This window comes from Zingiber officinale, chromosome 1B (assembly GCF_018446385.1).
Source record: "Zingiber officinale cultivar Zhangliang chromosome 1B, Zo_v1.1, whole genome shotgun sequence".
Taxonomy (NCBI): domain Eukaryota; kingdom Viridiplantae; phylum Streptophyta; class Magnoliopsida; order Zingiberales; family Zingiberaceae; genus Zingiber; species Zingiber officinale.
This window is the reverse complement of record NC_055986.1, coordinates 110,290,163-110,311,993: the sequence shown is the minus strand read 5'-3', so window position 1 is coordinate 110,311,993 and position 21,831 is coordinate 110,290,163. Positions and strand designations below refer to the sequence as shown.

General features: G+C 43.0%; 1 protein-coding gene across 1 annotated transcript; it reads left to right on the top strand.

The window, feature by feature from the left end:
• Positions 1-1,748: 1,748 nt before the first annotated feature.
• Positions 1,749-2,366, top strand: LOC122040975. Its single transcript, XM_042600476.1, has 2 exons — positions 1,749-1,910; positions 2,067-2,366. The coding sequence occupies exons 1-2, from the start codon at positions 1,749-1,751 to the stop codon at positions 2,364-2,366; spliced, it is 462 nt and encodes a 153-aa protein (XP_042456410.1).
• Positions 2,367-21,831: the final 19,465 nt, after the last annotated feature.

Genomic DNA, 21,831 nt, shown 5'->3' with positions numbered 1-21,831 from the left:
GATGGAACCTACTGCTATAACGTCATGCCGTTCGGACTAAAGAATGTTGGCGCTACTTATTAGAGGTTGATGAATAATGTGTTCCGACGGCAGATCAGTTGCAACATGGAGGTATATGTCGACGACATACTAATTAAATCCCTCCAAGCAATTGACCTATGTGCAGATATCAAGGAGACCTGCCAGATACTCAGGACATACGGAATCAAGCTGAATCCAAGCAAGTGTCTGTTAAGCGCAAAGAGCGGGCAATTCCTGGGTTACATCGTCACCAAATGGGGCATCGAGGCGAATCCCAGCAAAGTGAAAGCACTGTAAGATATGCCACCGCCAAGGAATCTCAAGGAAGCCCAACATCTCACCAGTCGGATAACTGCACTATCTCAGTTCATCTCCAAGTCAGCCGACCGAAGCTTGCCGTTCTTCAAGATATTACACCGAGCCACCAAATTTCAATGGGATGAAGAGTGCGACCAGGCGTTTGAAGAATTGAAGGAGTACCTCAATTCATTGCCTGCATTGGCTAAGCCAACTGTTGGCGAGCCACTCAAAATTTATTTATCCTTGACCGAGCATGTGGTCGGCTCGACACTAGTTAGGCCGAATGGCGAGGAACAACCAGTATACTTCCTGAGCCATATATTGAAAGATGCTAAATCCTGCTTCACCGATCTCGAGAAACTGACTTTTGCATTGGTGCTCACCGCTCGGAGGCTTCGCCCCTACTTCCTCACGCATTCCATCATCGTGATGACCAACAATCCTTTGGGGAGGGTCCTTCTCAATCCAGAAGCGTCCGGGCGGCTGATCAAATGGACGACAGAACTCAGCGATATCGATATCCAATACCAACCCTGAACGCCCATCAAAGCGCAATCCTTGGCGGATTTTGTCACGGAGATCTAAATCCTGAACCAGAAGCCGTTTGGAAAATATATGTAGACGGTTCGGCCACTCGGCAGGGGAGTAGAATCGAAATACTGCTCATCTTCCCCCAAGAAGAGAGGATGCAGATATCCGTTCAGCTAGACTACCGAGCAACCAACAATGAAGCCGAATATGAAGCACTTATAGCTGGCCTACAAGATGCCCGGCACGTCGGAGCCATCAAGGTCCTCATCAACTCAGACTCGCAGTTGGCCGCTCAGCAGCTGGCCTGGGCGTTCGAGATAAGCAACACGTGGCTCAGGCTCTACACTAAGGCTTTCGAAAAGGTGAAGACTAACTTTCGGGAGGTCATAATATGGAAGATCCCCCAAGCGGAGAACCAAGTTGCAGATGAGTTGGCCAAACTGGCTAGCTCGTTATCGTCGATCGTCATATCGTAGTCAATCAAGCAGGTGTCTTTAGTGGCCCACATTGACTGGATGGAGGAACTTACCTTCCTAGACGACTAGAGGGCGGCGCTGACGGAATTTCTGCGATCGGGAGCTACACCGTCTGATCGGGAGGAGGTCCGCTTATTATGAAAAAAAGCTGGTCGGTTTACCCTGATCGGAGATCAGCTCTACAAGAAGGCTTTCTCTAGGCCCCTACTTAAGTGTGTCGGGTCGGAGGATGCCAACTACATACTACAGGAGGTACACTAAGGGTCCTGTGGAGGACACCTGAGCGGTCGCTCATTGGAGAGGAAGATTTTACTTGCCAGATACTTCTGGCCGACCCTCCAAGAGGACGTCGCTCGAACGGTTGCCACCTGCTTGTCCTGCCAGAAGTATCACAACCTCTCGCATCGGCCGACCGAGGAGATGAAGGCGCCCATAGTGGCTTGTCCGTTCGACCAGTGGGGCATAGACATCGTGGGGCCCTTCCCCATGGCGACGGGTCAAAGGAAGTTCCTGCTCGTCGCGGTGGACTATTTCTTCAAATGGGTTGAAGCCGAGCCACTGGTGAAGATAACCGAGCAGATGGTCATGAAGTTCATTTGGTAGCACATCATTTGCCGGTTCAGGATCCAGCGCCGGCTCGTCTCCGATAATAGGAGACAATTCGTGGGTCGGAAGTTCAAGGAGTGGTGCGAAGGGTACGACATTCAACAAGCCTTCACTTTGGTAGCCTACCCTTAGAGCAATGGGCAGGCGGAAGTCGCCAACCGTGAAATACTTCAGATCCTGCACGTTCGGCTCAACCACGTCGGAGGAAGCTGGGTAGATGAACTCCCCAGCGTGCTATGGGTGATCAGCATGACTCCCAAGGAAGGGACCGGGGCAACGCCCTTCCACCTGGTATATGGCGGCGAAGCGGTCGTCCTCGTTGAAGTTGGGGTTGAATCCAACCGAATACAACACTACAACGAAGACAACGCCGCGCGGAGGCTTCTGGAGCTGGACTTGGTGGACGAAGAGCATGCTAAAGCGGTTGTCTGACTGATGGCATACCGATAGAGGATGAAGCAGAGCTACAATCGGAGAGTGATTCCAAGATCGTTTCAGGTCGGCGACTTGGTGTGGAAGAAAGCAAAGCCAGTTGGCGACGTCACCAAGCTAGAAGCCCCTTGGGCTGGACCCTTCAGGGTCGTGGAGAAGCTCTGTTTGGGCGTCTATTATTTGGAGGATGAGGATGGGTGACGACTGGAGCGGCCGTGGAGCGTTAACCATCTCCAGCCTTACCGAACCGAGTGAAAGGAGCGCCGATATAGCAGTCAAATGTATCTTTATATCCCTGTGCTCTTGATGTACAGGGTAGAAATAAAAGACTCAAATTTCGAGCTCTGTGCCGAATGGCCTAACAAATCATCGAGCGACGACATTAAACCCTGGTCTCCATCGACGGTCGAGCAGCGACCTTAAACCCACGTCTTCACCAAATCGTCGAGCGGCGACGTTAAACCCTTGTCTCCATCAACGGTCGAGAGACGACCTTAAACCTACGTCTTCACCAAACAGTCGAGCGACGACGTTAAATGTGGGATCATCACCAAATCGTCGAGCGACGATGTTAAACCCTGGTCTCCATCGACGGTCGAGCGATGACCTTAAACCTGTTAGAATGCATACTAAAAGCCTAGCTTTTTGTATAAATATTTATTTAGAAATAAAAATCACATTGGTCAAATGTCTACATTTATGCTAAGTGTAGTTGCCCATTTAATTTATATTGTAGATAACATGGTGTGAGGAGACACACAGAAGATCATGTTATCAGATCCTTATAAATTATAAATAGTAGCTCACACCAAGATGAAATAGGCAAACCATTGGAGTGGTTATAGTGTAATTTGATATTAGTTTATCTAGAGTATAAAAGTATACAAGTACACTATGAGTGTATTGAGCAGGACCATTTGAGGTAGTTTCTTTTTATACTGACTATATAAAAGAACAAAACCTCTGTTATTATGGAAGTGCGTACTCTTAATCATGATATAATAATAAGTACGTATATTTAATATTTATTTATTTAATTTATCAAAGGGTGTGATTTAGCTCGTTAAATCAATAGGCCCGATAAGTTGGGAAATGATATTATTTATATGGTGTGTTGTTGATTATAGAATGAAACTGTGTCCTAGTAATCTAGGTTGATGATGCCCCCTTGAGGAGCTCATAAAGATTATCATGTAAACCCTGCAGGTGGACCTAGTCCGACATGATAATGAAGTTGAGTGGTACTACTCTTGGAGCTAGATATTAATTAAGTGAGTTGTCAGTAACTCATTTAATTAGTGGACATTCTATATCTTAAACACAGGGAGATTAATGCACTCATAATAAGAAGGAACCCATAATGTAATTTGGGATTTGTGCGGTAGTTGAATAATAACTCTTTAGTGGTATGAGTTATTATTGATGAACTTGAGTTGGGTGTTCGGGGCGAACACAGGAAGCTCAAGCTCATCGGGAGACCAAAGTCAATTTCTCCTCTCGGTCCCTGTTGTAGCCTCTATAAAACCTTATATCCACTAAGTCCACTTCTTATCCAAGTAATGGGTCGGACACAACCTTGCTCGGAGCAAGGGGCCAGCCAAGCATGAGCTTGGAAGCCAAGAGGTGGTCGGCCATAGCTTGGTGCCCAAGCTAAGGGCCGGCCATATGGAGAATAAAAGGAAAATAAAGTTTTGTTAAAATTTTTCCTTATTTGTAGTTATCTACAATAGCAAAAGAGAGATTTTATGTTGTTAAAATCTTCCCTTTTTTGTAGTTATCTACAATGGTTAAAAGAGAGATTTTATTTTGTTAAAATCTTTCATTTTTTGTAGTTATCTACAATGGTCAAAAGAAAGATTTTAATTTTCCTTTTATAGCCATCCTCATGGTTTTAAAAGAGAGTTTTAAAATTTTAAAATATTTCCTTTTATAGCTATCTACAAAAGATTAAAGAGAGATTTTAATTTTGTTAAAATCTTTCCTTATTTGTAGTTATCTATAATGATTAAAAGAGATATTTAATTTTTTGATAAAACTTTCCTTCTTTGTAAACCATATTTTTAAAAGAGAAGTTTTAATTAATATTTCCTTTTTTGTAGTTGTCTACATGTTTTAAAAGAGAGAGATTAATTTTAAAACTTTCCTTTATTGCCATGTACAATTGGAAAATTAAAAGAGAGATATTTTAATTGTTATTAAAATTTTCTTTTTTGTCAAGACCAAGGATTATAAAAGAGAGGGAGAGGGTGCCTCATGAGATACAACCCTTATTCTTTTTCCTCTCTTGCTTGGTGTGGCCGACCCCTTCATGCTCCTCTCTTCCTTGGTGGTCGGCGATTGCATCTCTTTCTTCTCTTTGTTTTCTTCTTTTGTGGCCGGTGACACCATTACCTCTTGTCTCCTCTTTTGCTTCCTTAGGGTCGGTGGCATCAAGGTCTCCTTAGTCTTTGTGGTCGGTTGCTTAGATAGGAAGAAGAAGAAGAGAAGATGCACTTGGTGACCGGTTGTTTGGAGGAGAAGAAGAGGAAGGAAATTTCCTATTTTGGCATTCCTTGATGGCTCAAGAGTCTTGGAGAAGAAGAGGTGGTCCCGGTGGAATTTATCTTGGTAGATCGTCGCCCACACGACGTCCAATAGAAGGAGAGGAATATAATAAAAGATCAAGAGGTCTTTAGCTACAAAGAAAGGTATAACTAGTTGTCTTATTCCGCATCATACTAGTTTTCTTTGTATGAATTTTGAAATACCAAACACGAGAGACTAACGATTCTAGGTTTCGAATTTATGATTCGATTTTGTGTTTCTTTTGTTTTTTCGATCTTGTGATTCAATTATTCTTAGTGGTTAAACCTAGGGTTACTATAAGGAGATTAAATATTGAATTTCGTTGAAAGACTTTGTCTAGGAAGTAGTGGATGATTCCATACCCATGAAGGCATAGTGCTTCGCCATGTTTAACCTGGAAGTCGATCCTTGAAATAAATATTTAATAAACTTTGTAACATGGGTGGATTTGGATTAATAATGTTAAGCATCATTTGCGATCCAAATCTAAATCTCTAAGAACAGATAAGTTAAACTTGGAATCAATAATGTTAAGTTCTATTTGCAATTCCAAATTTAATTTCTAAAGAGCACAATAGGTTGTTAGGAAAGGTTCGGGACTTGTACAAAATTTTTGTACAGGGGAACTAGTACGATATTCTGAGTAGCAACCAACAAAACCCACATCTTCACTAAATCGTCGAACGGTGACATTAAACCCTGGTCTCCATCGACGGTCGAGCGGTGACCTTAAACCCACATCTTCACCAAACCATCGAGCAGTGACGTTAAACGCGGGATCATCGCCAAATCGTCGAGTGGCGACGTAAAACCCAGGTCTCTATCGACGGTTGAGCGACAACCTTAAACCCCAGTCTTCATCAAATTGTCAAGCGGCGACGTTAAACCCCAGTCTTCACCAATGGTCGAGCGGCGACCTTAAACTCCGGTCTTCACCAACGGTCGAGCGACGACCTTAAACTCCAGTCTTCGTCAAATTATCAAGCGACGACGTTAAACCCCAGTCTTCACCAATGGTCGAGCGGTGACCTTAAACCCTAGTCTTTACCAACGGTCGAGCGGCGACCTTAAACCCCAGTCTTCGTCAAATCGTCGAGCAGCGACGTTAAACCCAGGTCGAGCGGCAACCTTAAACCCCAGTCTTATCAAATCTTCGAGCGGTGACGTTAAACCCCAATCTTCACAAACGGTCGAGCGACGACCTTAAACCCCGATCTTCACCAACGGTCAAATGGTGACCTTAAACCCCCGTCTTCGTCAAATCGTCGAGCGGCGATGTTAAACCTCATTCTTCACCAATGGCCTAGCAACGACCTTAAACCCTGGTCTTCACCAACAGTCGAGCGACGACCTTAAACCCCAGTCTTCATCAATAGCCGAGCGGCGACCTTAAACCCCAGTCTTCATTAAATCGTCAAGCGGCGACGTTAAACCCCAGTCTTCACCAACAGTCGAGCGACGACCTTAAACCCCGGTCTTCACCAACGGTCGAGCGGTAACCTTAAACCCTAGTCTTTGTCAAATCGTCAAGCGGCGACGTTAAACCCCAGTCTTCACCAACGGTTGAGCGACGATCTTAAACCCCGGTCTTTACCAACGGTCGAGCGATGACCTTAAACCCCAGTCTTCACCAACGGTCGAGCGATGACCTTAAACCCCAGTCTTCACCAACGGTCGAGCAGCGAACCTAAACCCACGACTTCATCAAATTGTCGAATGGCGACGATCAAGCGAAAGTCCTCATAAATGGTCGAGCGGCAACCTTAAACCCGAGAGGTACTGTAACGACCACCCTTCTTACTACTACTACTCTCTAAGGATGACCGTTACTTAACTATTAACTCTACTTAACCGGTATGATTAAAAATCACATGGAAACCCTACCGAAAAATTTCGACAGAGTTTCCCCTGTACCGGTGACAATATTCAACAATACATGCAATATATACTCAGCCACAAGCGGCTGGAACACATATCAATCAACCACGCAGTTAAATAAGTATCAAACACACAATTATCTACTTACTAAACTGAACTCATCCTACATGCAATCTAAACAAAATAATCTCAAATGACATGAACTTAAAATACAACTCAAATGTTTACAATAACTAAAATGCGGAAACTAAAATTAAAACTTCTTTCCTAGTCCCAAGGCTTCCATAGTCCTGGCATCACACATCCTTCGAACACCTCCTTGTTGCCTTCCTTTCTATATCTTTTCCTTTCCTGTATCTGCAGTAAGAGGAAGTGTAGTCTATAACCAAAATTTGCTTAGTAAGCGCTATCTAACTCACAAAATCACGAATGTGCATGTATACGAAAAGAACTAGAAGCTATATGCTCTAAAAAGAAATAAAGCATAAACATAACTGCTCATGTCAAACTAATAGCAAAGAATAGCTAAGGAATCTACTCATTTAATTCTAATAGTTAATCATGCTGCTCATCTAATAGGTAAACATGAAAACTACTCATCTACTAGATAAACATGGTAGAATAAAGAACTAAACTTACTGATTTTTAGAACTATATGAATCTTATTTCATTTGTTCTAAACTTAATCTTTAATACTTTATGTTTATGTAAAACTCATTTTACTTGTCCAAAAAAACTTATACTTATAATACTTCAAAATAATAATCAACTTCTTCTTGGGCCCAGGCATAGTACCATCTTATGCGCATTCCCTAATAGGTTGGGGTAGCGAGCCACCAATCCTAAAAGAGCAGACCTTGGTCTACCAGGGCCAAGACCTCAGAATTGGACACCTGGATTTGTTTAACGACAACCTCGGAAGTCAGGTACTAGCCTCTTCTTAAAAGTAAAATACTTATAATCTTAATTACTTCTTCTTTTAATGTCTCGGCATTTTAATAGGCACCTTGTGTGCCAAAATCCCTAAAGTCTTGACTTTGGGATCTACTTAAGGCCTTGGCCTTTTTCTTTCTTCTCTTTATCTTTCTTATACTTGTTAATACCTCTAAAAGAATGCTTCTTTAAAAATAAACTGAAATGTTTAAGCAAATTCTAACTTTGAAATGCTTAAACAAAAAATCTGCCTACTATGCTAAATAAATTCTGCAATGCAGTACTTATAAAAAGATCTGCATACCATACTTATAAAAATCTGCATACTATACTTATGAAAATCTGCATACTATACTTATAAAATCTGCATACTATACTTATGAAATTCTGCATACTATACTTACAAAATCTGCATACTATACTTATGAAATCTGCATATGAAATGCTTAATAAAATCTGCTCTAAGATTGGAGTTCTGCATATTTAGGTAACAAGGAAACTCAAATCTGTATGCTTAAATGGATGGTAGCAAAGAAGCATATCTAAACCACATGCTAGAGTAAAGAACTCACATCTGTATCCTAGAATGAGTATAACTAGAAAACATATCTAAACCTCATGCTAGAATAAAGAACCTCAAATCTGTATACTTGAATGAAAGTAGCATATCTAAACCTCAAATATGTATACTTGAATGAAAGTAACATATCTAAACCTCAAATCTGTATACTTGAATGAAATTAGCATATCTAAACCTCAAATCTGTATACTTGAATGAAAGTAACATATCTAAACCTCAAATGAAAGAGTCCTGCTACAAATCAATCAAACACTAATCAATACTTCAAAAGAAAGAGTTCTGCTATAAATCAATCAAACACTAATCAACACCTCAAAAGAGAGAGTTTTGCTACAAACCAATCATACACCACAAGGGAAGGATTCTGCTACCAAATCTGTCTATGAAACCATGTACGCGAGGGAAGACCGTATAGCTCCAATTCAGAAACAGGACTTCCCTAAATTCTGTCTCAACAAGGCTTCAGGCTAACTATATTTCTCATAACTACAGCTTAACTAGCCACAGAATCGGATTCAACCAGGAACTAAATATCCCATACAAATCAGTAGAGACTACATAGTAAAACCATTATCAAAACCTAAACAAATTCCCCTCTTGTAACCTTAATGAAACTCACGGCAGCAAACGTGCAATCCATCCCTTCTCACGGCATACCCAAAAACAAAGGAAACACCAAATTAAATTCGAAACCAAGAAGAGGAACACGGAATAAACCTCGGAGCTATCCTACTGCAGGTGAGTAAGCAACTTACCTCGGTTCCTTGGACTCACAACCGACGGGAGAAAGGCAGCTCTAGGGTTTCCGGTTAGTTCGAGCTTTTCGGCCGCCTCTTGCGCCCACTTGCTCTTCTCGGCGAGAGGGGCTCGATGGTGCGAAGACTCCCCGGAGAGGGGTGCTTGCCGGTCGCCGGAGTTGAGCCCTAAGCTCGGCTTCGTTTGATTCTCGCTCGGGCAGAAACGGCGACGCCGCGCACGCGTGAGAAGAGAAGAAGGGATTCGGGAGAAATTAGGGCTCGGGAAATTCTCAAGCCCTAAGTTCCTTTTATAACTCTGGTATTTTTGTTAACTTAAGACTATTTCTCTGCCTTACTCTTTCACGAAATGTCCGCGGAACAGTTGGTTCGTTGGGTTTTGACCGAGCACAAAAGCCCCGGGTTCAATTCTCGGCTGCTACCCTTTTTTTTCTTCCTTTTATTTCTTTGTTATTAATTCCTATTACTTAAATAAATCTCTTCCTTTATTTGTTCAAGTAATGACTGCTAGCCCAGTTGGTTAGTCGATTTTTGCTTGGGTCAGGGGTTGCCGGTTCAAGCCTTGGCTTGGACATTTTTTGTCACAACTTCTTTCTTTTGGTAAAAATACCAAACGACCTGTAAAAATTCCGTAAAAATACTCTAAAAATCTCTAGAATTTTTCTAAAGTATTTCTAAATATTTTAAAGCACTTTTAGGACTCCTAATGAGGAAAATTGGGTCGTTACAATCCCCCATATCTTATAAAAAGTTCGTCCTCGAACTTAGAATAATTCTGAATATTTCTGTCTCATACTGTCCTCACGCTCCTAAGTAGCTTCCTCGTGCTTCTGGTTCTAAATGACTTTCACTAATAGTACTTTTTGTTCCTTCGTCTCTTAATTTCTCGGTCCTCTATCATTCATATCCCATCGTACCCATTAGTGGTCCTTGGAAGGCTTGGTATCTTCTCTATCCTTTCTAAGCATACTTATGTATATGAATATAAAAGAAACAAAACTAAAATTGTCTCTATTCTTTCTAAGCATATGTATCAAAACATAGAAAATTAAAACATGAATTTTCTTCTTTCCTAAGCACATATAAGCAGATACTCTATACTGCAAATAATAAAGAAAGTATAAAGGAAACTTAAATACTTTCTTACTTGAAGACGGCAATGATGGTGCTGATGTGTGATGCTGGAGAATGGGAACTGCTCTGATACCAACTGTAACGACCACCCTTCTTACTACTATTACTCTCTAAGGATGACCGTTACTTAACTACTAACTCTACTTAATCGGTATGATTAAAAATAACATGGAAACCCTACCGAAAAATTTCGACAGAGTCTCCCCTGTACCGGTGACCATATTCAACAATACATGCAATATATACTCAGCCACAAGCGGCTGGAACACATATCAATCAATCACGCAGTTAAATAAGTATCAAACATACAATTATCTACTTACTAAACTGAACTCATCCTACATGCAATCTAAATAGAATAACCTCAAATGACATGAACTTAAAATACAACTCAAATGTTTACAATAACTAAAATGCGGAAACTAAAATTAAAACTTCTTTCCTAGTCCCAAGGCTTCTATAGTCCTGGCATCACACATCCTTCGAACACCTCCTTGTCGCCTTCCTTTCTATATCTTTTCCTTTCCTGTATCTGCAGTAAGAGGAAGTGTAGTCTATAAGTAAAATTTGCTTAGTAAGCGCTATCTAACTCACAAAATCACGAATATGCATGTATACGAAAAGAAGTAGAAGCTATATGCTCTAAAAAGAAATAAAGCATAAACATAACTGCTCATGTCAAACTAATAGCAAAGAATAGCTAAGGAATCTACTCATGTAATTCTAATAGTTAATCATGCTGCTCATCTAATAGGTAAACATGAAAACTACTCATGTACTAGATAAACATGGTAGAATAAAGAACTAAACTTACTGATTTTTAGAACTATATGAATCTTATTTCATTTGTTCTAAACTTAATCTTTAATACTTTATGTTTATGTAAAACTCGTTTTAATTGTCCAAAAAAACTTATACTTATAATACTTCAAAATAATAATCAACTTCTTCTTGGGCCCAGGCATAGTACCATCTTATGCGCGTTCCCTAATAGGTTGGGGTAGCGAGCCACCAATCCTAAAAGAGCAGACCTCGGTCTACCAGGGCCAAGACCTCGGAATTGGGCACCTCGATTTGTTTAACGACAACCTCGGAAGTCGGGTACTAGCCTCTTCTTAAAAGTAAAATACTTATAATCTTAATTACTTCTTCTTTTAATGCCTCGGCATTTTAATAGGCACCTTGTGTGCCAAAATCCCTAAAGTCTTGACTTTGGGATCTACTTAAGGCCTTGGCCTTTTTCTTTCTTCTCTTTATCTTTCTTATACTTGTTAATACCTCTAAAAGAATGCTTCTTTAAAAAGAAACTGAAATGTTTAAGCAAATTCTAACTTTGAAATGCTTAAACAAAAAATCTGCCTACTATGCTAAATAAATTCTGCAATGCAATACTTATAAAAAGATCTGCATACCATACTTTAAAAAATCTGCATACTATACTTATGAAAATCTGCATACTATACTTATAAAATCTGCATACTATACTTATGAAATTCTGCATACTATACTTACAAAATCTGCATACTATACTTATGAAATCTGCATATGAAATGCTTAATAAAATCTGCTCTAAGATTGGAGTTCTGCATATTGAGGTAACAAGGAAACTCAAATCTGTATGCTTAAATGGATGGTAGCAAAGAAGCATATCTAAACCACATGCTAGAGTAAAGAACTCACATCTGTATCCTAAAATGAGTATAACTAGAAAACATATCTAAACCTCATGCTAGAATAAAGAACCTCAAATCTGTATACTTGAATGAAAGTAGCATATCTAAACCTCAAATCTGTATACTTGAATGAAATTAGCATATCTAAACCTCAAATCTGTATACTTGAATGAAAGTAACATATCTAAACCTCAAATGAAAGAGTCCTGCTACAAATCAATCAAACATTAATCAACACTTCGAAAGAAAGAGTTCTGCTATAAATCAATCAAACACTAATCAACACCTCAAAAGAGAGAGTTTTGCTACAAACCAATCATACACCACAAGGGAAGTATTCTGCTACCAAATCTGTCTATGAAACCATGTACGCGAGGGAAGACCGTATAGCTCCAATTCAGAAACAGGACTTCCCTAAATTCTGTCTCAACAAGGCTTCAGGCTAACTATATTTCTCATAACTACAGCTTAACTAGCCACAGAATCGGATTCAACCAGGAACTAAAAATCCCATACAAATCAGTAGAGACTACATAGTAAAACCATTATCAAAACCTAAACAAATTCCCCTCTTGTAACCTTAATGAAACTCACGGCAGCAAACGTGCAATCCATCCCTTCTCACGGCATACCCAAAAACAAAGGAAACACCAAATTAAATTCGAAACCAAGAAGAGGAACACGGAATAAACCTCGGAGCTATCCTACTGCAGGTGAGTAAGCAACTTACCTCGGTTCCTTGGACTCACAACCGACGGGAGAAAGGCAGCTCTAGGGTTTCCGGTTAGTTCGAGCTTTTCGGCCGCCTCTTGCGCCCACTTGCTCTTCTCGACGAGAGGGGCTCGATGGTGCGAAGACTCCCCGGAGAGGGGTGCTTGCCGGTCGCCAGAGTTGAGCCCTAAGCTCGGGTTCGTTTGATTCTTGCTCGGGCAGAAACGGCGACGCCGCGCACGCGTGAGAAGAGAAGAAGGGATTCGGGAGAAATTAGGGCTCGGGAAATTCTCAAGCCCTAAGTTCCTTTTATAACTCTGGTATTTCTGTTAACTTAAGACTATTTCTCTGCCTTACTCTTTCTCGAAATGTCCGCGGAACAGTTGGTTCGTTGGGTTTTGACCGAGCCCAAAAGCCCCGGGTTCAATTCTCGGCTGCTACCCTTTTTTTTTCTTCCTTTTATTTCTTTGTTATTAATTCCTATTACTTAAATAAATCTCTTCCTTTATTTGTTCAAGTAATGACTGCTAGCCCAGTTGGTTAGTCGATTTTTGCTTGGGTCAGGGGTTGCCGGTTCAAGCCTTGGCTTGGACATTTTTTGTCACAACTTCTTTCTTTTGGTAAAAATACCAAACGACCCCCAAAAATTCCGTAAAAATACTCTAAAATTTTCTAAAAATCTCTAGAATTTTTATAAAGTATTTCTAAATATTTTAATGCACTTTTCGGACTCCTAATGAAGAAAATTGGGTCGTTACAATCCCCCATACCTTATAAAAAGTTCGTCCTCGAACTTAGAATAATTCTGAATATTTGTGTCTCATACTGTCCTCACGCTCCTAAGTGGCTTCCTCGTGCTTCTGGTTCTAAATGACTTTCACTAATAGTACTTTTTGTTCCTTCGTCTCTTAATTTCTCGGTCCTCTATCATTCATATCCCATCGTACCCATTAGTGGTCCTTGGAAGGCTTGGTATCTTCTCTATCCTTTCTAAGCATACTTATGTATATGAATATAAAAGAAACAAAACTAAAATTGTCTCTATTCTTTCTAAGCATATGTATCAAAACATAGAAAATTAAAACATGAATTTTCTTCTTTCCTAAGCACATATAAGCAGATACTCTATACTGCAAATAATAAAGAAAGTATAAAGGAAACTTAAATACTTTCTTACTTGAAGACGGCAAGGATGGTGCTGATGTGTGATGCTGGAGAATGGGAACTGCTCTGATACCAACTGTAACGACCACCCTTCTTACTACTACTACTCTCTAAGGATGACCGTTACTTAACTACTAACTCTACTTAACCGGTATGATTAAAAATAACATGGAAACCCTACCAAAAAATTTCGACAGAGTTTCCCCTGTACCGGTGACCATATTCAACAATACATGCAATATATACTCAACCACAAGCGGCTGGAACACATATCAATCAATCACGCAGTTAAATAAGTATCAAACACACAATTATCTACTTACTAAACTGAACTCATCCTACATGCAATCTAAACAGAATAATCTCAAATGACATGAACTTAAAATACAACTCAAATGTTTACAATAACTAAAATGCGGAAACTAAAATTAAAACTTCTTTCCTAGTCCCAAGGCTTCTATAGTCCTGTCATCACACATCCTTCGAACACCTCCTTGTCGCCTTCCTTTTTATATCTTTTCCTTTCCTATATCTGCAGTAAGAGGAAGTGTAGTCTATAAGTAAAATTTGCTTAGTAAGCGCTATCTAACTCACAAAATCACGAATATTCATGTATACGAAAAGAACTAGAAGCTATATGCTCTAAAAAGAAATAAAGCATAAACATAACTGCTCATGTCAAACTAATAGCAAAGAATAGCTAAGGAATCTACTCATGTAATTCTAATAGTTAATCATGCTGCTCATCTAATAGGTAAACATGAAAACTACTCATCTACTAGATAAACATGGTAGAATAAAGAACTAAACTTACTGATTTTTAGAACTATATGAATCTTATTTCATTTGTTCTAAACTTAATCTTTAATACTTTATGTTTATGTAAAACTCATTTTACTTGTCCAAAAAAACTTATACTTATAATACTTCAAAATAATAATCAACTTCTTCTTGGGCCCAGGCATAGTACCAGCTTATGCGCGTTCCCTAATAGGTTGGGGTAGCGAGCCACCAATCCTAAAAGAGCAGACCTCGGTCTACCAGGGCCAAGACCTCGGAATTGGGCACCTGGATTTGTTTAACGACAACCTCGGAAGTCGGGTACTAGCCTCTTCTTAAAAGTAAAATACTTATAATCTTAATTACTTCTTCTTTTAATGCCTCGGCATTTTAATAGGCACCTTGTGTGCCAAAATCCCTAAAGTCTTGACTTTGGGATCTACTTAAGGCCTTGGCCTTTTTCTTTCTTCTCTTTATCTTTCTTATACTTGTTAATACCTCTAAAAGAATGCTTCTTTAAAAAGAAACTGAAATGTTTAAGCAAATTCTAACTTTGAAATGCTTAAACAAAAAATCTGCCTACTATACTAAATAAATTCTGCAATGCAATACTTATAAAAAGATCTGTATACCATACTTATAAAAATCTGCATACTATACTTATGAAAATCTGCATACTATACTTATAAAATCTGCATACTATACTTATGAAATTCTGCATACTATACTTACAAAATCTGCATACTATACTTATGAAATCTGCATATGAAATGCTTAATAAAATCTGCTCTAAGATTGGAGTTCTGCATATTGAGGTAACAAGGAAACTCAAATCTGTGTGCTTAAATGGATGGTAGCAAAGAAGCATATCTAAACCACATGCTAGAGTAAAGAACTCACATCTGTATCCTAGAATGAGTATAACTAGAAAACATATCTAAACCTCATGCTAGAATAAAGAACCTCAAATCTGTATACTTGAATGAAAGTAGCATATCTAAACCTCAAATCTGTATACTTGAATGAAAGTAACATATCTAAACCTCAAATCTGTATACTTGAATGAAATTAGCATATCTAAACCTCAAATCTGTATACTTGAATGAAAGTAACATATCTAAACCTCAAATGAAAGAGTCCTGCTACAAATCAATCAAACACTAATCAACACTTCAAAAGAAAGAGTTCTGCTATAAATCAATCAAACACTAATCAACACCTCAAAAGAGAGAGTTTTGCTACAAACCAATCATACACCACAAGGGAAGGATTCTGCTACCAAATCTGTCTATGAAACCATGTACGCGAGGGAAGACCGTATAGCTCCAATTCAGAAACAGGACTTCCCCAAATTCTGTCTCAACAAGGCTTTAGGCTAACTATATTTCTCATAACTACAGCTTAACTAGCCACAGAATCGGATTCAACCAGGAACTAAAAATCCCATACAAATCAGTAGAGACTACATAGTAAAACCATTATCAAAACCAAGAAGAGGAACACGGAATAAACCTCGGAGCTATCCTTTGACTTATGATGTTATTATTCCCCTCACAGCGTTGGGCTGAGCAAATTGCCACTAGCCATCGGCTAGCCGAGCTGGAGGAGCTCCTGGAAAAACTTCAAGTGTCGGGGGGTCCGTCGGCTGAGCGAGAGAAACAAGCCTTCGAGGCCGAACAAAAGAAGGCTGCCGACCTGGCTATGGAGGTGGCTCGGCTAGAGGGCCAAGTCAAGAAGCGCGAAGCGGATGCCAAACGCGCTACTGCCCGGAAGAAGCGAGCAGTAGCCGATCTGGACAAGATGAAAGTAGATGTCCGTGCGCTAGATCAGCGATCCAAGGATCTGGAGGCCCAGCTGAACGCCGAGCGAGAGGACCGTTCGGCAGAACGCACAAAGGCTGCGATGGACTTGAAGGCCCTCCAAGATTCCTTAATCGCCTCCCGGGCGGTGCTCAAAAAATATAAAGAGGGAGAGCCGATTCGCTTAGCAGCAGCGCGCCAGGAATACCTCCATTCGGAGAGGTTCGGCGTAAAATTCGGTGGCAGTGTCTCCTCTACTTTCGCCGAAGCGGTCAAGGTCGCCTTGGCGTACTTGAAGAGGGGTGGCCACCTTCCTGAGGGAATGCATATTCCCGCCTCCGACCTGGCGGCCATGATCGATGATATCCCGGACGCCTTCTTTAATTTTGAAGACCCTGAGTGAGGCGAGTTAAGTGTTTTCTGTACTTCATCCGCTCGGCGGATGCAAAATTTTTGTACGTGTCGTTCGGCCTAATTTTTCTTCTAATGAAACGATGCCCATCTGCTTTTGTCTTCTTACTCATTATCCATAATATTCTTCTGTTTGCTTAACGTGTATGCTTAGAGTCAGTCATGCTCTTAAGCGTTCACCGTCACGCGTCCGATCGGCTTGGCCCATTGCATAAAGTTCGAGCGGGGAGGCCTACTCGCTCTGCACGTATCTTGCCTGCGTGAAGTTAACAAACGCCGAGTATCGAAGGACCAACCCCCAATCGGGCCTGAATGTTTTAATATTTGTAGTTTTCGCGGTTTCTTACTCTGATATTCGTTCGTCCGCTCGGGATATTTATAGTCGCCGGACCGACTCGATCTTTAACGACGGTGCTCGTCGGCGCGGATGTTTATAGCCGATCGGCGCGGCTCTCGATCTTTAACTACGGTGCTCGTCGGCGCAGATGTTTATAGCCGATCGGCGCAGCTCTCGATCTTTAACGACGGTGCTCGTCGGCGCGGATGTTTATAGCCGATCGGCGCGGCTCTCGATCTTTAACGACGGTGCTCGTCGGCGCGGATGTTTATAGCCGATCGGCGCGGCTCTCGATCTTTAACGACGGTGCTCGTCGGCGCGGATGTTTATAGCCGATCGGCGCGGCTCTCGATCTTTAACGACGGTGCTCGTCGGCGCGGATGTTTATAGCCGATCGGCGCGGCTCTCGATCTTTAACGACGGTGCTCGTCGGCGCGGATGTTTATAGCCGATCGGCGCGGCTCTCGATCTTTAACGACGGTGCTCGTCGGTTTTCCGCTCGGTTTTTATAGCCGGTCGGCGCGGCTCTACGGTTTAACGTCTGGGCTAGACGGCCTCCAAGGCTAACTCCTTACCAGGTCAAGCGACCTTGGCCTTCATAACTTTTCCCGTGCTCGAACAAATTTTACGCCCATCCGACCGGCACGGGTCATTTGCTTAAGAATCTATATGCATACGCCGTTCAGCGGAGAATGCTCCATGTGTTTTCATCTTTTTGCTCCCTAGCTTGGAGAACGTACTCCTGGCCGAACGACTCAGGGTCTGCTTCGTCGAGCATTTTGGCTAGGATAATATACCTCCGTCCGAATGGTACGGGGCCTTCAATTTTCGAGCGCTTGGCTTGACCCATTTACCTCCGGCCGAGCGGCTCGGGGCCTTCGTTATTTTATTGGCGGTGCCTTATTTGTTCTTTTGATTTTTCGTTTCTGCATTTCAAGTATTCAGTCGAAAAAAGTACACAAGATGATTTACATAGGCACACCTTTCACCATGCCCGGTAAGGCTGGAGGTGGTTCGCGCTCCACGGCCTATCTAGCTGGCGACCTTCCTCATCTTCCAAATAATACTCACCCGAGCGGAGCTTCTCGATGATTTTGAAGGGACCTGCCCACGGAGCTTCAAGCTTGCCGACGTCGCCGACCGGCTTGACTTTCTTCCAGACAAGGTCGCCGACCTGGAATGATCGGGGAATGACGCGCCGGTTATAGTTTTGCTTCATTCGTTGACGGTATGCCATCAGCCGAACGGATGCCTTTGCCCTCTCCTCTTCTACCAAATCCAGCTCCATGTTTCTCCTTTCGGCGTTGTCATCATCGTAGCTCTGGATCCGGGCTGACTCAACGCCGACTTCGACCGGAATGACGGCCTCACCGCCATATACCAAATGGAACGGTGTGACTCCTGTCCCTTCTTTTGGCGTCATTCGGATGGCCCACAAGACGCTCGGCACTTCGTCCGGCCAACTTCCTCCCAAATGATCGAGCCGAGCGCGCAGAATACGGAGAATTTCCCGGTTGGCCACTTCAGCTTGACCGTTGCTCTGAGGATAGGCCACGGATGTGAAATGTTGCTCAATGCCGTAGCTCTTGCACCAATCCTCTAACATCTTCCCTGTGAACTGCCGCCCGTTGTCGGACACTAGTCGGCGAGGGATGCCGAACCGACAAATGATGTGTTGCCAGATGAATTTTTTAACCATTTGTTCAGTGATCTTTGCTAGCGGCTCGGCCTCCACCCACTTGGAGAAGTAGTCTACCGCCACTAGTAAAAATTTCCTCTGCCCGGTCGCCATCGGAAATGGACCGACAATATCCATTCCCCATTGGTCGAACGGGCATGAAACGCTTGACGCCTTCATTTCTTCAGCCGGTCGGTGGGAGAAGTTGTGATACTTCTGGCATGAAAGGCAGGTAGATACTGTCCGAGCGGCATCTGTTTGTAAAGTTGGCCAAAAGTATCCGGCCAAGATGATCTTCTTGGCCAATGAGCGCCCGCCCGGATGACCCCCGCATGATCCTTGATGTACTTCCTGGAGGATGTAAGCTGAGTCCTCCGAGCTTACACATTTCAGCAACGGGCGCGAGAAAGCTTTCTTGTAAAGCTGATCTCCGATGAGTGTAAACCGACCGGCTCTTCTTCTAAGGAGCCGGGCTGCATATTCATCGGAGGGTGTGGTGCCCGAACGGATAAATTCTATAATAGGTGTCCTCCAGTCGCTTGGAAACGTGAGGCCTTGCATCCGATCAACATGCGCCACCAGCAGTACTTTTTCAATTGGTTGCTGAATGGCAACTGGTGTTATTGAACTCGCGAGTTTGGCTAACTCGTCTGCTGCCTGGTTCTCCGTTCGGGGGATCTTCTGTATAAGAACCTCTCGGAAAGTGGCTTTGAGTTTTTCAAAGGCCTCAACGTAGAGTTTAAGCCGAACACTGTTAATTTCAAAGGTGCCAGAAAGTTGTTGAGCGGCCAACTGCGAATCCGAATAGAGAGTCACCCGACCGGCACCCACATGCCGGGCTGCCTGCAATCCGGCTATGAGGGCCTCATACTCTGCTTCGTTGTTGGTTGCTTTGTAATCCAGTTGGACGGATAAGTGCATCTTCTCTTCTTGAGGTGAGAGCAGCACTATTCCAATCCCACTTCCGAGCCGAGTGGAGGACCCATCTACATATATTCTCCACATTGCTTCCGGCTCTGGCCTTTGCACTTCAGTCACAAAATCAGCCAAGGATTGCGCTTTGATCGCCGAGCGGGGTTGATATTGGATGTCAAATTCACTTAATTCTGTCGTCCACTTGATGAGCCGTCCGGACGCTTCTGGATTCAACAGTACTCTTCCGAGTGGACTGTTTGTCCGGACAATGATGGTGTGCGCCAAGAAATACGGTCGAAGGCGCCGAGCGGCTAGAACCAAAGGCCAACTTCTCGAGCCGGTGTAACGAGATTCAGCATCTTTTAAAATGTGGCTTAGAAAATACACCGGCTGCTCTTCACCGCTTGCCCTCACAAGTCTTGAGCCTACTGCATGCTCAGTCGATGACAAATAAATATAAAGTGACTCACCCCGATCGGCTTGGCTAACACTGGCAGAGAATTAAGATATGTCTTCAATTCTTCGAACGCTTGGTCACATTCTTCATCCCACTGGAACTTAGTAGCCTTGCGCAGGATCTTGAAGAATGGAAGGCTCCGGTCGGCGGTTTTGGAGATGAATCTGGACAAAGCAGTTATCCGACCGGTCAACCTCTGCACTTCTCTTGTATTTCTTGGGGGTGGCATGTCCTGCAGAGCTTTCACTTTGCTGGGATTTGCTTCGATTCCCCGCTCGGTCACTATGTACCCCAAGAAACGCCCTCCTTTTGCTCCGAACAGGCACTTCTGGGGATTTAGCTTGACTCCATATTTGCGCAGCGTTCGGAAGGTTTCTTCCATATCCTTGACAAGATCGGTCGCTCGGACGGATTTGATAAGAATGTCGTCCACATAGACTTCCATATTACGCCCGATCTGCTCCTTGAACACCTTGTTCATCAAGCGTTGATAGGTGGCCCCGGCATTCTTCAATCCGAACGGCATCACATTATAGCAATATGTGCCGTCGGCCGTTACGAAGCTTACTTTTTCTTGATCTTCCCGGGCGAGCGGCACTTGATGATATCCTTGATAGGCGTCAAGCATGTAAATTAATTCACAGCCGGCCGTAGAGTCCACCAGCTGATCTATCCGGGGCAGAGGATAGAAGTCCTTGGGGCATGCTTTGTTTAAGTCCCGAAAGTCGATGCAGACTCTCCACTTTCCGCCCGGCTTAGAGACTAATACTACGTTAGCCAGCCAGCTCGGGAACTGCACTTCGCGTATGTGGCCGGCCTCCAGAAGTTTTTCTACTTCCGCCCGGATGATGGCGTTCTGCTCGGCACTGAAATCCCTTTTCCTCTGCTTCACTGGTCGAGCGTCCGGTCGGACATGCAATTCATGCTGCGCCAGGCTCGACGAAATTCCGGGCAACTCATGTGTCGACCAGATGAAGACATCATGATTTCGTTGGAGGCATTGGATCAGTTCCTCCTTCTGCTCCTCCAGATCAGAGGCGATAAAAGTCGTGGCCTCCGATCGGGTCGGATGGATCTGAACCTCCTCCTTTTCATCATAAATTAAAGCAGGAGGTTTCTCGGTGATGGCATTTACCTCGATTCGAGGCGCCTTCCGAGCAGAGTTGGATTCTGCTCGGACCATCTCGATATAGCATCGCCGAGCTGCTAACTGATCCCCCCGTACTTCTCCCACTTTGTCTTCGACGGGGAACCTCATCTTCTGGTGGAAGGTTGAGACGACTGCTCGGAATTCGCTAAGCGCCGGTCGTCCCAAAATGACGTTGTAGGACGAAGGAGAGTCGACCACCACGAAGTTTATTGTCCTGGTCCTCCTGAGCGGCTCTTCTCCCAATGAGGTAGCCAGCCGAATTTGTCCGACCGGCTGAACTTCGTTGCCCGTAAACCCGTAGAGGGGGGTCGTCATGGGCTGCAGCTCGGCTCGATCAATTTGCAGCTGGTCGAACGCCTTTTTGAATATGATGTTGACCGAGCTCCCTGTGTCAACAAACACGCGGTGAATAGTGTAATTTGCTATTACCGCTTTAATGAGTAGAGCATCATCGTGGGGCACTTCAACTCCTTCTAAGTCCCCGGGTCCGAAGGTGATTTCCGGTCCACTTGCCCGCTCCTGGCTGCAACCGACCGCGTGGATCT

Excerpts from the sequence above, each read along its gene's own strand:
- LOC122040975 (XM_042600476.1), top strand. The coding sequence starts at position 1,749 with ATGAAGGCGCCCATAGTGGCTTGTCCGTTCGACCAGTGGGGCATAGAC. Across the intron at positions 1,911-2,066 it reads TGAAGATAACCGAGCAGATG|AGCAATGGGCAGGCGGAAGT; the intron begins GTCATGAAGTTC and ends GCCTACCCTTAG.